This window comes from Salvelinus fontinalis, chromosome 42 (assembly GCF_029448725.1).
Source record: "Salvelinus fontinalis isolate EN_2023a chromosome 42, ASM2944872v1, whole genome shotgun sequence".
Classification (NCBI taxonomy): domain Eukaryota; kingdom Metazoa; phylum Chordata; class Actinopteri; order Salmoniformes; family Salmonidae; genus Salvelinus; species Salvelinus fontinalis.
This window is the reverse complement of record NC_074706.1, coordinates 24,107,009-24,125,176: the sequence shown is the minus strand read 5'-3', so window position 1 is coordinate 24,125,176 and position 18,168 is coordinate 24,107,009. Positions and strand designations below refer to the sequence as shown.

The 18,168-nt window shown below is 42.7% G+C and overlaps 1 protein-coding gene across 1 annotated transcript; it reads right to left on the bottom strand.

The window, feature by feature from the left end:
• Positions 1–1,439: 1,439 nt before the first annotated feature.
• Positions 1,440–12,283, bottom strand: LOC129841231 (uncharacterized). The gene is made up of 6 exons (XM_055909398.1): positions 11,797–12,283; positions 11,301–11,431; positions 9,584–9,748; positions 4,429–4,563; positions 4,084–4,195; positions 1,440–3,747 (listed from the first exon to the last, which is right to left on the bottom strand). Exons 1-6 carry the CDS (start codon positions 12,077–12,079, stop codon positions 2,786–2,788), a joined length of 1,788 nt encoding a protein of 595 aa, XP_055765373.1. The 5' UTR covers positions 12,080–12,283; the 3' UTR covers positions 1,440–2,785.
• Positions 12,284–18,168: the final 5,885 nt, after the last annotated feature.

Here is an 18,168-nt window from a genome sequence, read left to right as displayed (position 1 = left end):
AATATTTCCCTATTAAAAAAGACCCAAGCCACTAATAATGACAACGAAAGCCTATAGATACTCTTTCCTACGTTCATTACTGCTGCAGTGCTTGGCAAGTGTCTTTAAATCCTCAAGGTCTTTGACCTCTTGAGAACCAAACCACCAATCAAAAAGACATGCTGTCATGCTGAAACGGGAAAGGGCCTTCCCCAAACTGTTGCCACAAAGTTGGAAGCACAGAATCATCTAGAATGTCATTGTATGCTGTAGCGTTAACATTTCCCTACACTGGAACTAAGGGGCCCAGCCCGAACCATGAAAAACAGCCCCAGACCATTATTCCTTCTCCACCAAACTTTACAGTTGGCACTATGCATTGGGGCAGGTAGCATTCTCCTGGCATCCACCAAACCCAGATTTGTGATTCATAACTCCAGAGAACACGTTTCCACTGCTCCAGAGTCCAATGGTGATGAGGATTACACCCCTCCAGCTAACGCTTGGCATTGCACATGATGATCTTAGGCTTGCTGCTCGGCCATGGAAACCAATTTCATGAAGCTTCCTAAGGAGATTTGGAACTCGGTAGTAAGTGTTGCAACCGAGGACAGACGATTTTTACACGCTACACGCTTCAGCACTCGGCGGTCCCATTCTGTGAGCTTGTGTGGCCTACCACTTCACGGCTGAGCCGTTGTTGGTCCTAGATGTTTCCACTTCACAATAACAGGACTTACAGTTGACCGGGGCAGCTCTAGCAGGGCAGAAAGTCACTGAGCTCTTCATTAAGGCCATTCTACTGTCAATGTTTGTCTATAGAGATTGCATGGCTGTGTGCTTGATTTTATACACGTCAGCAACGGGTTTGGCTGGAATAGCCGAATACGCAAATTAAAAGGTGGTGTCCACATCATTTTGTATATATAGTGTATTTCTCTGCCATTTTAGGAATTTGGCAATCTGCTCAAACCGAGTAAAATATATGTCCAACTCCTTTTCGTTGAAAGGCGGTACAAGTCGGCTGTTCTGACCAAGATCAAACTCTGTCGAAGGTGCAAGATGGCCTGACTGGATTCGGAGTGCATCTAGATCCATCTCTCCTAATCTTCATGGCATGCTCACGTTCCTGTTCTTGTCATCTAGCTGCATGTTCTCTTTCCCTTTTCTTGTGCTCAAGCTCTAGCTTCTGTTTCCTTTTTGCCTTTAGTTCTACCTCTCGCAATTGCACATCTATAGGGTGTACTCTACCACCCGTAGGACCCTTTTCATCATCCTTCCCTCTCCGGAGGCATTTCCTCCTCCACCAAAGCAGTATAGACTAACTCTTTGAATACTGCTTTTGAATCAGCATGTGCAACTTTAATGTCATAATGCTTTGCATTGACGAGCATATTCTTCTTCGTACTAGCATCTTCCATGTCGGGTGTTCCAAAAACGCTTCCAACTTAAAGTCCATGGCTTTTTAAACTTTTTTTTATTAGCCTGTGTGTTCATGCAACTTTTCAAAATGATTCCACCAATCTTCGAAGCCCTCAGGGTGGATGTCAGTGACAGAAACTCTACCACAAAAGTGTATTTTGAACACCCTAATATCTGGGCAAAGCAGAGCTTATGAGTAGAAGATTAGAGCAACTATCATACTCCTGGGCTTGAAGATCTCGGACGAGCCCTCATTTTGTTATATTCCCCAGCAAGAAACCAAAAATTGTTTCTCCAACAGAAGGGGGAACGAACAAAAACTAAACAGGTGGGGTTCTAGGAGGGGTTCTGAAAGACACTCATGGGGTTGTCCACTGAAAGTTGACTAGCATCAACAACTGGGACAGAAAAGACACTCACCATGAGCGGCCATTAAATTTGCCCAAAAAACGGCAAACTAAATTAAAACCCACACCAAAATTAAAGACTGGACACAAACCAAAAAGTGAAGCAAAAAGAAAAGTGAAAATCAAATAAAGGATTGTTTTTTTAATAAATCAAATAGGGAGAGCCAACTAAAGGTGTTAACCCTCCACATCTCTCAAGCCATCTGGAGCACTGGGCCAGCACAGATGAAACACCTTCTGACTAACGAGATGACAGGCCAGCGCAGGTGTAACATACTAACGAGGTGAAACCAATCGGTGCACCCAACGTGCTAAAGTCCAACCTCGAAATATAAATAGAAAAACCAAAGCCTGTAACAACAGTAAAGTACAGAACAGTAAAGTATTGTACAGTACAGTAGAGCACATTAGAGAACAGTACAGTACAATGTACTCTACTGTCCTGTACGGTTCTCTTCTGTGATGTCCAAACTTGTGAAACAAGATTTTGTTTGGGGGCGGAGCTCATTACAATAATAGCCAGTGTGTAGAATAATACCCAAATATGCAAAATACAGATATTACATATTTCTCTACCTTTGTGTACCTAATGAGGGGACATCATCATGAAGCAAGTGACATTCATAGCCATAATTATACATTTCTGTATAGTATAGATCAGGGACCCAAGATGTAATTCCATTACCGGATGTAAATCCACTATACCTGCTGTAGTTCAATAACCAAAATAAATGTGTTCAATACTTAGTCAGGTAAACATGAATTAAGGCACTAATATTTCCTCATTATAAAAAAACGTATCAACCAGGACAAGATTATCACTTTTCATCAGTGAAGCATTTTTACATACACAGTCACACCATATCATCTATTCTGCCTCATCATACTCATTCTTTCCTCAGTTCACCTCATCCAGTTCCCCACTACATCCAAAACCAACAGAATTAACTACAAACTAACTAGTATTACATTACATGTCACTGTACATGGGCCGTGTGCATTTTCTGCTGGTGTGTCCTGAGGTATCTCCCCTCTGAGAACCTCTTCCCACAGTGCGTACAGGTGAATGGCCTCTCTCCTGTGTGAACCTTCAGGTGCCTCTTCAGCTGGTGCTGGTGGGAGAACCTCTTCTCACACTGCGGACAGCTGTAGGGTTTCTCCCCTGTGTGGACCCTCTGGTGCCTCTTCAGGCTGGATGAGTGTGAGAAACTGGCCCGGCACAGGTGGCAGCCGAATGGTTTCTCCCCCGTGTGCATCCTCTGGTGAATCTCCACCTGTTTGGGGAAACTGAAGACTTTCCCACAGAATGAACACGGGAAGCGCTTCTCTTTGCCACCAGATCTGCTGATAGTGTCACAACTAATGTCATTTGTCAATGGGCTTGTGTAGCTATTTAGTGTTGAGGCACTGGCATTGTCTGAGGTCTGGTTTAACATAAGGAGAGTGTGAGGAGGTCGAAGGCCAGGGAGTGTCTGTGTTGTGGCAGGGTCCATGTTCCAGTTGATAGATCCTATAGAAGGCAGGCTGAAGGCAGCACCTGTTGGAGGGTTAACCTGAGGCACCATCAGTCTCTCTGAATCACAACTATAGGAGCAGGATGGAGCATCGCTAGCCGAGTCTGTGTGTGTTCTCTCCTGCCGCATACCGACACCTCCCTGTCCCCGCAGACCAAATCTAATCCTCACCCTGGTCTCAGCCAGTCTGTTGTCATGGAGACTAAGATCAGTTGTTGTTTTGTGTTCGAATGTCTGTTTCTGGTTGTGGTTAACAGTGTTGTTCCCCAGCCCAGAGTTGAGGACGCTGTCCCTTCCACTGACATCCACTATGTCGCCTGTGGTCCTGGCCTGCTCGGTGATGTTGTCCACCGGGCCCTTGGCTGCACCTGTCTTGGAATCCAAGATCGTCGCCCAGTCTCCTCTGTTAGCCTCCAGCCAATCACCTGCAGAAAGAGGTTACAAAAATGGCAGAGAACTCTACATAAGGAGTTTTTTCAGTATATTACCTGGTCAAGTTCATACATTATTATGTGTGTTTTTATATGTAAACATAAGTTGTATTGATTTCATTTTATGAATGAAGAAAATCAATTACAGCCAGGTGCATCATTATACCTATTGAAGATCTATTACTGTATGTAGGCTATATCAAATGAAATGTATTTATATAGCCCTTCTTACATCAGCTGATATCTCAAAGTTCTGTACAGAAATCCAGCCTAAACCCCAAACAGCAAGCAATGCAGTTGTAGAAGCAGGTGTATGTATGTTTCCCTTACCTTGCTCCCCCATCTTTATTCCACTCAGCAGGTCAATGCTCTCTGGTCCGTCTTCTATTGTCTCCTCTTTGACCAGCAGCAGATCAGGCTTCCCATCCTCCATGTCTACTGACTGTCAGAGATACAGAGTGAGAGGATGTTGGATCAAGAAATCTGATATGAGCACCCTGCTATGGAGCATCTTCTGATTGGACAATGAGGGACTGATATGAGTACAATTCAAACATGTTAGTTGATTTAATACAATACTAATGGTTTAATACTAATTCAATGGCATAGTCCCATACTTAAGACAAAATTAAGACCTGACGTAATAACATTCAGACAGTAGTTCAGTGGGCTCACCTCAGTGAGACCGTATGTGGTCCTGTGCTGCTCAGCTGGTTCCTCTGTGGGTTCAGGAGGGGGTGTAGTCTGGTTTTCATCCATGACCATGGTCCCCTCAGGGTTCCCCAGACCCTCCTCACATCCCTCCTCCTCCTGGAAGATACGGGTGATACAGATTATACATACACACCCTCAGGTACATACACACAGATAATAAAGACACTTTCAACATGGAGTGTTTACCCATCCCCACTACGTTTGAGTCCTATACTGCAGTTACGGAATTACTTCATTGTTGTTAAACCCATTATGGAGGACATAAATATGATGTCGTGGGTAAAAATAAGTTGGCTATGATAAGTCAAAAGTCATCAGACAAACCTGACTAAATTTGACGTGTACAGTAGGCTCCAAATATATTGGGACAGTGACACATTTTGGGGGGGGGGGGGGATGATATTTGTGCTTCTCTAACCTTCTCACTTTTTTTGTGCCATTACTTTTGGTCCCCTAAAATGGGGAGACTATGTACAATTTATTTTGTCATTTCTAAACAGTTCACCCGATATGGATTAAAAATACCCTCAGTTTAAAGCTGGCAGTCTGTACTTTAACCTCATAGTCATTGTATCATTTATAATCGAAAGTGCTCAAGTACAGAGCCAAAACAACAAAAAATGTGCCACTGTCCCAATATGGAGCTCACTGTGTATTTAGTTATAAAGCGCTGTCGGGTATATGCAAAATAGGGTGATATCAGATGTAATATACAAAAGAGAGTCTCAATGAAAGTCTTAGAAAGTCTAGTGTTTATTAAACATAAACAAGTTTAAATGCACATATGAAAACCACGTCTAAACTACAAATCTACATAACTACATTAATTTTCTCATTAAAAGTGTCTTGGGAAAGAAATTAAGTAGTTGAATGGAAGTTATGAAATAAGCATTTGGGAACATCATATACAGTGCCTTCAGAAAGTATTCATACCCCTTGACTTATTCCACATTTTGTTGTGTTACAAAGTAGGATTAAATTGAAAAGAAAAATGTCAACGATCTACACAAAATACTCCGTCAAAGTGGAAGAAAACTTCTAACCGTAGGAAAAATAAAACACTAATATATCATAATTAGATAGGTATATAACCCCCTGAGTCAATACATGTTAGAATCACCTTTGGCAGCTTTGAGCCTTTCTGTGTAAATCTAAAAGCTTTCCACACCTGGATTAACCAACAATTGGCCATTTTTCTCTTCAAAATTCTTCAAGTTTTTGAAGCGGTGGGCCAGAAGAGAAAATAACTTGACCTGGCCAAGAAAGCTGCCAAAGCGTGTGGGTGCATTGCTTACATCCACTATGACAAGCTTATTGTCCACCCGCAGCAAAGACACACCAACTGATTAATGGACTGCTGGATGTTTTTTTTTCTCTTACTTTGTTCTTTTCTATATTATGTCTATCTCTGAGAGGCTACCCAAGAAAGGGCAAAAAAATACTCATTAATATATGTAGCCTTAGAAATAAGGTTAATGAAATCAATAACTTGCTAACATCAGATAGCATTCATATTAGCCATTTCTAAGACTCACTTAGATAATTCCTTTGATGAAACAGCAGTAGCAACTACAAGGATATAACATCCATAGAAGAGTCAGAATTGCTTATGGGGGAGGTGTTGCTATATACAGTGGCTTTAGAAAGTATTCAGACCCCTTGACCTTTTACACATTGTTACGTTACAGGCTTATTCTAAAATATATATATATATATTTTTAAATACCAGATCTCACAATACCCCATAAAGACAAACCAACAACAGGTTTAGACATTTTTGCTAAACATATATAGAATTTTTTTACATAAGTAATCAGACCCTTTGCTATGAGACTTGAAATTGGGCTCAGGTGCATCCTGTTTCCATTGATCATCCTTGAGATGCTTCTACAAATTGATTGGAGTCCACCTGTGGTAAATTCAATTGATTGGACATGATTTGGAAAGGCACCTGTCTATATAAAGGTCCCACAGTTGACAGTGCATGTCTGAGCAAAAACCAAGCCATGAGGTTGAAGGAACAATCTGGGGAAGGGTACCAAAACATTTCTGCAACATTGAAGGTTCCCAATAACACATTGGGCTCCATCATTCTTAAATGGAAGAAGTTTGGAACCACCAAGACTCAAACTGAGCAATCGGGGAAGAAGGGCCTCTAAAGGAGCCTCAGAGTTCGTCTGTGGAGATGGGAAAACCTTCCAGAAGGACAACCATCTCTGCAGCACTCCACCAATCAGGCCTTTATGGTAGATTGTCCAGACAGAAGCCACTCCTCAGTAAAAGGCACATGACAGCCCGCTTGGAGTTTGCCAAAAGGCACCTAAAGGACTCTCAGACCATGAGAAACAAGATTCTCTGGTCTGATGAAACCAAGATGGAACTCTTTGGCCTGAATGCCAAGCGTCACGTTTGGAGGAAACCTTGCACCATCCCTACGGTGAAGCATGTTGGTGGCAGCATCATGCTGTAGGGATGTTTTCAGCGGCAGGGACAGGGAGTCTAGTCAGGATTGAGGGAAAGATGAACGGAGCAATGTACAGAGAAGTCCTTGATGAAACCCTGCTCAGGACCTCAGACTGGGGCGAAGGTTCACCTTCCAACAGGACAATGACCCTAAGTACACAGCCAAGACAACTCAGGAGTGACTTCGGGGAGTCTCTGAAGTCTCTGAATGTCCTTGAGTGGCCCAGCCAGAGCCCGGACTTGAACCCGATCGGACATCTCTGGAGAGACCTGAAAATTGCTGTGCAGCGACGATCCCCATCCAACCTGACAGAGCTTGAGAGGATCTGCAGAGAAGAATGGGAGAAACTCCCCAAATACAAGTGTTCCAAGCTTGTAGCGTCATACCCAAGACGACTCGAGGCTGTAATCGCCGCCAAAGCTGCTTCAACAAAGTACTGTGTAAAAGGTCTGAATACTTATATAAATGTGATATTTCAGAGTGTGCAAAGCTGTCATGGGTAGCTACTTTGAAGAATCTAAAATATATTTTGTTTTGTTTAACACTTTTTTGGTTACTACATGATTCCATATATGTTATTTCATAGTTTTTGTCTTCACTATTATTCTACAATGTAGAAAATAGTAAAAATAAAGAAAAACCCTTGAATGAGTAGGTGTGTCCAAACTTTGGACAGGTACTTTTTTTGATGTGTAGTCGTTACGTCTGCTGTTTTTGATCGACACAAGACAGTTCAATGGAAACGCACCACAATAGACAACTGTCACATCTATTTTCTACGCAAACTTTCTAAATGTCAATGAAAAACCTTTAAATGTAATGGAAACATAGTTAATGAGTTGAATCAGCTGTTTTTTTGTCTGGGGCTACAACAACAAATGTGTGCTGTTGGGGGTACTCGAGGACTGGAGTTGGGAACCACTGGCCTACACAGTACAAACACATTTTTTTAGGCATATATATGCCTTATACACTGAGTATGCAAGACATTAGGAATACCTTCCTAATATTGAGTTACATCCTTTTTGCCATCAGAACATCCTCAATTCGTCGGGGCATTGACTCAAAGGCCTCCAGTGCTTCCAGAGTTGTGTTAAGTTGGCTGGATGTCCTTCGGGTGGTGGACCATTCTTGATACACATGGGAAACAGCAGCATTGCAGTTCTTGACACACTCAAACCGGTGTGCCTGGCACTTACTTACATATCCCGTATAAAAGGCACTTAAATATTTTGTCTTGCCAATTCACCCTCTGAATGGCACACATTCTCAATTGTCTCAAGACTTAAAAAATATTATTTTACCTGCCTCCTGCCCTTCATCTACACTGATTTAAGTGGATTTAACAAGTGACATGAATAAGGGATCATACTGTAAGTTTCACCTGGATTCATGGAAAGAGCAGTTGTTCCTAATGTTTTGTACACTCAGTGTGTATTTTACACAATGTCTGGAAGCAACATTCCTCCCGAATATTCAACACTGAAATATGTAACTCTAGTAATTCCAAATGCAACTGTGGATCTCTTGACAATTCATCTGTCTTTAATGCAGGGTTTGATCGAAACGTCAGAAGCAATCGAGTTGGAATGGTTACTTTCAATGGAATGGTTTTCTGCTGGTGTATCCTGAGGTAGCTCCTCTCTGAGAACCTCTTCCTGCAGTGCGAACCACCTCTCTAATGTGTGGACCTTCAGGTGCATCTTCAGCTGGCTGCTGGCGGTAGAATCTCTTCTCACGCTGGGCTCAGCTGTATTATTTCTCCCCTGTATGGACCCTCTGGTGTCTCTTCAGGTTGCCAGCATGGGCAAAGCGCATGTTACACTGGGTACAGCTGAAGGGTTTCTCCCCTGTGTGGACCCTCTGGTGCCTCTTCAGGTCACCAGCCTGGGCGAAGCGAATGTGACATTGGGTACAGCTGTAGGGTTTCTCCCCTGTGTGGACCCTCTGGTGGATCTCCACCTTCTGGGGGCAGCTGAAGCCTTTGTTACAGAACATGCAGAGGAACCGTTTCTCTTTACTTTTGCCTGATGTTGCTCCCCCTCCCCGAGCCTGGGCTCTAACCCCGTCGTTTGAATTCAATACCTGATCGAAAAGGACATGGCTGTGGGAATCGGAAGACCCCATTGACGTGGACACTGGGTCGCAATCCCTGAACGCATGTAAAGGGGAGTGGGTCCCAACATTTAGATTGGTCTCTAAGCTTTCCCTGTAGTCTAAGAAATCACTGGTGTTGCCCTGCGAGTGTCCTTCTCCTAAGTGAGTCTGGTCTGCATTCCATGTCAGAAGAGCGTCATCCTCCACTTTCACAGTGACCTCATCTACGACCAGACCCTCCCCTTTCTTATCTAGGCGCCCTTCAGAGTATACACTACCACTGTACTGGTTCCAGTCCCCTCTCATTGGACTAGTCTGTGTATCTAAGACCACAGGCATGTCACCAGATATCATCTGTGTCTCTGTAGCGTATGAACAGGACGGATCATTGACAGTCTGTAACACATCACCGGAGTCCTGATGGGACAGAACCGTCGTCATGTTACCGTGAAGTAAATACTCTGAGTGGGGAGCAGGACAGCCCAGTCGCCCCAGCACCATTGAAGTCTTGGGGTATGTCTCTGTCTTGAAGATGGTGTTTGGCGTTCCACTGACCTCCGTGATACTGCTGGGCTGCGCTGGGGCAGTGGTGGGGTCCTCCTTGGCTACAGGGGGCGCTCCAGCCGCTGCAGTCTGGATGTCTCTGCTGTACCGTGGGTCCTCTTCTCCTTCAGCCATCTCCTGCTTAACCCCAGGACCTGCAGCCTCAGCATCTGCAGACTGACACAAGAAGAGAGAAGGTTATTACCGGTACAATAGGGAAGTCTCACGAGATAAATGAGGATGTAGAGGTGCAGTGCATTCGAAAAGTATTCAGACACCTTCACTTTTTCCACATTTTGTTGTTAGAGCCTTAATTGTAAATTCCTCATCAATCTACTCACAAAACCCCATAATGACTAAGTACAAACAGGTTTAGACATTTTTGCAAATGTATTAAAAATAAACAGAAATACCTTATTTTTCTATAAAGCAATTGAGCGCAGGTGCATCCTGGTTCCACTGATCATCCTCGAGATGTTTCTACAACTTAATTGGAGTCCACTTGTGGTAAATTCAATTGATTGGACATGATTTGGAAAGGCACTCACCTGTCTATATAAGGTTCCACAGTTGACAGTACATGTCAGAGCAAAAAGGGGGAGGGAGAAGGGCCTTGGTCAGGGAGGTGACCAAGAACCCGATGGTCACTGTGACAGAGCTCCAGAGTTCCTCTGTGGAGATGGGAAAACCTTCCAGAATAACAACCATCTCTGTAGCACTCCACCATTCAGGCCTTTATGGTAGAGTGGCCAGACGGAAGCCTCTCCTCAGTAAAAGGTGCATGACCGCCTGCTTGGAGTTTGCCAAAGGGCACCTAAAGGACTCTCAGACCATGAGAAACAAGATTCCCTGGTCTGATGAAACCAAGACTGAACTCTTTGGCCTGAATGCCAAGCATCACGTCTAGAGGAAACCAGGAACCGCTCATCACCTAGCTAATACCATCCCTACGGTGAAGCATGGTGGTGGCAGAATCATGCTGTAGGGATGTTTCTCAGCGGCAGGAACTGGGAGACTAGTCAGGATTGAGGGAAAGATGAACGGAGCAAAGTACATTGAGATCCATGTTAGAAACCTGCTCAGGACCTCAGACTGGGGCGAAGGTTCAACTTCCAACAGGACAACGACCCGAAGCACACAGCCAAGACAACGCAGGAGTGGCTTCGAGACAAGTCTCTAAATATCCTTGAGTGACCCAGCCAGAGCCTGGACTTGAACCCTATTGAACATCTCTGGAGAGACCTGAAAATAGCTGTGCAGCAACACTCCCCATCCAGCCTGACAGAGCTTGAGAGGATCTACAGAGGAGAATGGAAGAAACTCCCCAAATACGGGTGTGCCAAGCTTGTAGCGTCATACCCAAGAAGACTCGAGGCTGTAATCGCTGCCAAAGGTGCTTCAACAAAGTACTGAGTAAAGGGTCTGAATACTTACGTAATTGTTATATTTCAGTTTATTTTTAATATACTGAGAGAGAAAAAATCAAAAATTCATTTTTTTCTTTGCCATTATGGGGCTATTGTGTGTAGATTGATGAGGGGGGAAAACGATTTAATCAATTTCAGAATAAGGCTGTAACGTAACAAAATGTAGAAGTGACGGGGTCTAAATACTTTCCAAATGCACTGAAAGCAAGTGAATAGCTGAAGAGGAGCCTTTCGGAAATAAACAGGCCACATTTGATTTACAAAGTTAAAAAAAACATTTAATGCAACACTATTATACTAACCTCTATTATGATAATGTGCTGGGTTGAGGTTCCACTCCCTTCATCAACTGTGATTGGTTGGTCATCTCTCCATGTATTGTGTCCAGCTGGCTTCACAAAGCTTCTGTGGCCTCCAGTGAGATGTCCTTCGCCTGAGAATGATTGGGGGAATAGAGGTGGTTAGGTACACTATTGACCGTTTTGACACTGTCTGTAAGGTAACACTTCTCATAACTTCTTGATATACTATTTATAGATCGATTGATTATGTTCCATGCATCATATTGTTTTCAATTAGTAAATAATAGGAAATGTTGTAAATCAAGAATCTGGTTAAAATATGATAGTGTCTTAATCATCTTGAACAAAGGAATCAGGGGAATTATTCCATGCAATCCAAAAACTGACCAACACACAATTTTGGTCAACCATATGTACTTAACACATGTAAAGACACACGTGCGCTGAGGGGAACAGGGCGCTATGCCCGGCAGTCTTGTCCTTCTGCAAAATGTACCTCTTGCCATTCCTCTGTACTGGTCGAGAATCTTGACACTTCTTGGACGACTTGCGAGGACGCGCTCTCGCATTGTCCTCTCTGCGCGCTCCCGTGCCACCTTCAGTTCCAGTAACTGTAGTTTCCTCCGCAATGTCCTGTTTTCTTTCTGGCTTTGAGTTACTTCCAAACGAAACACTGCATAGTCGTCGTCTACGAGTTTACAGATCTCTGCCACGGCTGCATTCGCAAGCGCCTCCATGACGGAGGCTATTTGAGTGTGAAAAACCATACAGTTAGCCATTGTAAGCAGCTAGCTAGCGTTGCCTAAATAACATATCAACCAAGTCCTATCTGCAACGCGAATTAAAAACGCTAACGTGGAAATTGTAATTGGACACTGGGGTTTGGGCAAAAGTCCGACCAAAGGCCATACAAAACTGTATGGTCCAGAAACTGTGACACAGGCAAGAAGAACTAAGTACTTCCGAGTCACGGATTTTTGAATTCTTCTGAATAAGAGTCCTGTACACTTTCACTTTGCAAATGAATAATTGTGCCAAAACAATGGAAAATGTCCACAATTATCTATATATTTTATACAAGTTATCATAGAAATAATAATTTAAAGTATTTCTATGTGATTTATTTGTTTTTTAATGTTTTTTTTGTGTGTGTGTAGTCCTATCATTTATTGGACTGTACCACAGAAGGTTAGAGGCACCTTAATTAGGCAGGACAGGCTCATGGTAAAGGCTGGAGTGGAATGTTATCAAATACATCATTGATGTGGAATAGAGTTCCATGGAGTCATGGCTCTATGTAGTACTGTGTGCCTCCCATAGTCTGTTCTGGACTTGGGGACTGTGAAGAGACCTCTGGTGGCATGTCTTGTGGGGTATGCATGTTTGTCCAAGCTGTGTGCAAGTAGTTCAAACAGACAGCTCAGTGCATTCAACATGTCAAAACCTCTCACAAAGACAAGTAGTGGTGAAGTCAATATCTCCTCCACTTTGGGCCAATTTCTCTCAGCCAATCATCAGTAATTTGTGTATGTCCTTCCCTATAAGCATGCTGAAAGTCTGTTGTAAATTTGTTTACTGTAAAATAGCATTGTATCTGGTCAAATGCAATTTTTTCTAAAGGTTTACTAAGGGATGGTAATAGGCTGATTGGTCGGCGATATGAGCCAGTAAAGGGGGTTTTACTATTCTTAGGTAGCGGAATTACTTTTGCTTCCCTCCAGGCCTGAGGGCACACACTTTCTAGTAGGCTTCAATTTAAGATATGGCAAAGATGAGTGGTAATATTGTCCGCTTTTATCCTTAGTAATTTTCCATCCAAGTTGTCAGACCCGGGTGGCTTGTCATTGTTGATAGACAACAATAATAATATTTTCACCTCTTCCACACTCACTTTACAGAATTCAAAATTGCAATGGTTGTCCTTCATAATTTGGTCAGATATACTTGGATGTGTAGTGTCAGCATTTGTTGCTGGCATGTCATGCTTAAGTTTCTAATTTTACCAATGGAAAAAAATCATTAAATTAGTTTGCAATATCAGTGGGTTTTGTGGTGAATGAGCCATCTGATTTAATGAATGATGGAGCTGGGTATGCCTTTTTGCCCGAAATTTCATTTAAGGTGCTCCAAAACTTTTTACTATCATTCTTTGTCATTTATCTTTGTTTCATAGTGTAGTACAATGCAATATGTATGTCCAATATGAAAATCCTGTTGCATTTAAACTGATAGGCCAGACTTTAAGGGCTGCAAAATGAGCAGTGATGCTCCTCGTGTTGTAAACTCTGTGGATTTGGAAAGTAGAAGTGCTCCTGAGTAGAATGGATCCCCCCCTTTTAGGTGGTACAGGCAATTAACATAACAACTATCTAGTAATCATTACCTTCAATGCTGTTAATAATAATGTCAATGCTATGACATTATTTATGCAATTATGGCGATTAACTGTTTTCCTTTTTTGATATTATTAAAGCCAATTCTAAGTCTGCTAACATTTCCTCATAAAATTTTACGAATTTCAACCATTTGTATTATAATTGTTTTACCATCTTCATTGCAGGACTTTTATTTTGAAGGGAAAGTGCCGCGGTCACAGCCTTTTTCTTGCTAGGTCTTGCATGTTCTTACTGGCAGAATGGAGGTTAGAGAAAGGATTTTATGGGCGTAGACCTTGCGAGCTTGTAGTCCTAAAAACCACAGATGAGTTAGCATTTTCTACCTCTTGTTAGTTAGGAGATCCTTTACATTTTGTTCAATGAGATAACATCAGTCAGTTAACATGACCTTTATGAATAATGAAGCCTTTATGCGCTTGTTTTGATTATATAAATGCTTCAAAATCCACAAAGTATGGTTAGCTGATGAAGATAGAACAAAACGTATAAATTCTCATGAACCTGTGTTTACCACAGACCTTGTTTTCGGTGTTTATAAAAAAAAACAATAAAAAAAAAACATTAATTTCCCCATGGGCTTTGGCCAACGAGCCATGGCGGAGTTAGCCTCCGTTAGTGCATACAAAAAGACGCCATTACTATTGCGCTCAATTGGTTGGCGTCATAACTCAAAGATGGTGGCTAAATGAAAAGGGTATGCGGGCTGTTCTTTGAAAAACGGTACTGTTTATTACATTACACATAAAATATTTCACGATCAGTATCTTTTAGAGCAGACTTGTTTAGAACAATTTCCGTAACTAACCACGTTTCCATCCAACCATTTCATGCGAATGAATTACCTGACGTAGGCAAAACGTCACGACAGGCTGATGGATTTAAAAAAATAAATGACGAAGACAATTTATTCATTCGACATGGTTGGATCTTTCTGTGTCGGTAAAATGTATTCTGCAAGAATTGGCTTCATGCAGAAATATTGCTATTTTAACCATCACTTCGAAGTGAATTTGGAGTCATGCTATTATGATATGTTGTGTGGTCCTCCCACTACGACTCAGTTCATGCAGTTTATTATGTTACAGATTAAATACAGTATGATGAATTTCACAGGGTGGTGAATGTGCAAAGTGATGAGTTTGATGCACCTTTCCAATAAATATCAAGGGTCTTATTCTGGTGACATGATGATCGATGCTTGGCTGCCGTTTGACAAATAATATCACTCTTATCCATAATAATCTCATAATGAAGGTTGCCTACGCGCACTGTATCTCCGAGTTTGTTGGCAAGAGTGCATGTGCCTAGACCAGAGTAGGCACATTTGCTATATAACCAGAGTTGGGAAGTAACGGATTACAACAACAAAAACGGTAGCTGTAATCCTTTACCAGCAACAAATATTGTAATTAGATTACAGAGGCGGGCGACAATTTTGTTATTGTTTCATCTGTGGATTTGCCCTGCATATTATCAAGATCTCAAAGTGTCACCGACAAAAAGGTAAACAGAGCTAGGCCTATAGCAAATGTAGCATATGGCATTCATTTTTCACATGTAATAGCCATTTTCAGTCGCGCTCAAAGCATGCCATTCCATGAGCGCAGCATTTATTTTTCAAATCGAATCAATGAGCCCAATCAGTCCTCCATGACAACAAAATCATAAACATAGTAGGGCTGGCTAATAAATCATTAGTTGAGGTTATGCCTAGGTAAAACAATTTGGCTAATCTATACTTCCATATTTCCAAGTCCTATTCTTCAAGATATAGGGGTATAACATTTATTGGAATGACTGGAATTTTGATATACTTTGGTTTCTAATGTAAAGATATTATTTAATCGTATTATTATATGTAGTATAAAGCGATAGGTTAGAAGAAGCCTACATAACCAACCCATAAAGTAAAAGGTAACTATATATGGCCAGCTATGTAAACTTTAACATTGATTTATCCTACAATCGATGTTGTTCAATTGGTAGCATACATTTTTGTCTTCTTCTAATGCCTCTTAAGGGGAAAGTAATCTAAAAGTAACTGAATGTAATCAGATTACACTACTGAGTTTGGGTAATCAAAAAGTTAGTTACCTGTCAAATTGTAATCAATAACGTAACAGATTACATTTAGAAAGTAACCTACCCAACCCAGTACGCCACAGTTTTTGTGACAAAACCATCAGAGTTAAAAATATGATGGAAACCTATTTAACTTGTAATTTCATTCAGTACACGGGAATTGGAACTGTAAAGGTTATTTTTATGTGAACTACATCATCACACACAGCCTTTTATCCACAAAAAGTCCGTTTGATCAAAACACATCACTGGTGAGAAAATGCATACTGTTTTATGCAGATATTAGAATATTCACATTCAAATCTGTTGCAAATTAGATGGAAACCTAGCTACTGACCTAAAAAGAATGGGTGGCTAGATCCTATCAGTGGTAAGGACAGAAACCTATAGGTTTCATATCAAAAAGATAACATGATTTTCATTTGCTGACAGATTTGATCACCTATTGTTTTTTACATAAAGGAATGTTGTCTGTCGAAACATTGGTTATTACATTATTGCATCTGAGGCTCTCCTTTTCCGCTAGCCAACACCTCGCCTAAATAGGTGTGCATTTTTTTCACCTCCAGACCACCTGATTATATAAAATAATAATACAAAAAATAGGAACATTATATTGTTATGAATAGAACACAGGCAAAACCAAACTCAGAGGGGGAAATGTAGTGTTACACTTTAATGCCAGCACCTCAAACAACAAGTCATGTGAGCATACCCAGATGTTCAACTGAAGAACTTAGTAATCCAAAAAAACTCTTACTGTACCCCAAGACACTATACATGATAACCATAATATGTCAGCTAAAGAATGGTTCCCAGATATCCCCTGTGTACATCTCAAGCCACACTGCCACGATTTCTCCCCGTTGTGGACACTCCTATGTTTGATAAGGCTCCTCAGTAAGGAGAAGCTCTTGTCACACAGTTTGCACTTGAAGGGCCTCTCCTTGGTGAGAACGGTCTGGTGCCGCTTCACATAGTTTGCCTCAGTGAAGCAGTTCCCAAACGTGGGGCATGAGTACAGCTTGTCAGCGTCCGTCCTAATCCTCGCCCCCCACGTTGTGACACAATGACTCCCAACAAGCAGGAACTTGTCATTCCAATCTCCTTTGCATTAGCGTAGCCTCTTCTGTAGCCTGTCAACTATGTGTCTGTCTATCCCTGTTCTCTCCTCTCTGCACAGACCATACAAACGCTTCACACCGCGTGGCCGCTGCTACTCTAACCTGGTGGTCCCAGCGCGCACGACCCACGTGGAGTTCCAGGTCTCAGGCAGCCTCTGGAACTGCCGATCTGCGGCCAACAAGGCAGAGTTCATCTCAGCCTATGCTTCCCTCCAGTCCCTCGACTTCTTGGCACTGACGGAAACATGGATTACCACTGATAACACTGCTACTCCTACTGCTCTCTCCTCGTTTGCCCACGTGTTCTCGCACACCCCGAGAGCTTCTGGTCAGCGGGGTGGTGGCACTGGGATCCTCATCTCTCCCAAGTGGACATTCTCTCTTTCTCCCCTGACCCATCTGTCTATCGCCTCCTTTGAATTCCATGCTGTCACAGTTACCAGCCCTTTCAAGCTTAACATCCTTATCATTTATCGCCCTCCAGGTTCCCTTGGAGAGTTCATCAATGAGCTTGACGCCCTGATAAGTTCCTTTCCTGAGGATGGCTCACCTCTCACAGTTCTGGGTGACTTTAACCTCCCCATGTCTACCTTTGACTCATTCCTCTCTGCCTCCTTCTTTCCACTCCTCTCCTCTTTTGACCTCACCCTCTCACCTTCCCCCCCTACTCACAAGGCAGGCAATACGCTTGACCTCATCTTTACTAGATGCTGTTCTTCCACTAATCTCATTGCAACTCCCCTCCAAGTCTCCGACCACTACCTTGTATCCTTTTCCCTCTCGCTCTCATCCAACACTTCCCACACTGCCCCTACTCGGATGGTATCGCGCCGTCCCAACCTTCGCTCTCTCTCCCCCGCTACTCTCTCCTCTTCCATCCTATCATCTCTTCCCTCTGCTCAAACCTTCTCCAACCTATCTCCTGATTCTGCCTCCTCAATCCTCCTCTCCTCCCTTTCTGCATCCTTTGACTCTCTATGTCCCCTATCCTCCAGGCCGGCTCGGTCCTCCCCTCCTGCTCCGTGGCTCGACGACTCATTGCGAGCTCACAGAACAGGGCTCCGGGCAGCCGAGCGGAAATGGAGGAAAACTCGCCTCCCTGCGGACCTGGCATCCTTTCACTCCCTCCTCTCTACATTCTCCTCTTCTGTCTCTGCTGCTAAAGCCAATTTCTACCACTCTAAATTCCAAGCATCTGCCTCTAACCCTAGGAAGCTCTTTGCCACCTTCTCCTCCCTCCTGAATCCTCCTCCCCCTCCTCCCTCT

Coding starts and splice junctions, on each gene's coding strand:
- LOC129841231 (XM_055909398.1), bottom strand. CDS start 12,079: ATGGCTAACTGTATGGTTTTTCACACTCAAATAGCCTCCGTCATGGAG. Junction 9,749..11,300: donor AGCACATTATCATAATAGAG/GTTAGTATAATA, acceptor TTCTTGTGTCAG/TCTGCAGATGCTGAGGCTGC. Junction 3,748..4,083: donor AATAAAGATGGGGGAGCAAG/GTAAGGGAAACA, acceptor CTCTTTCTGCAG/GTGATTGGCTGGAGGCTAAC.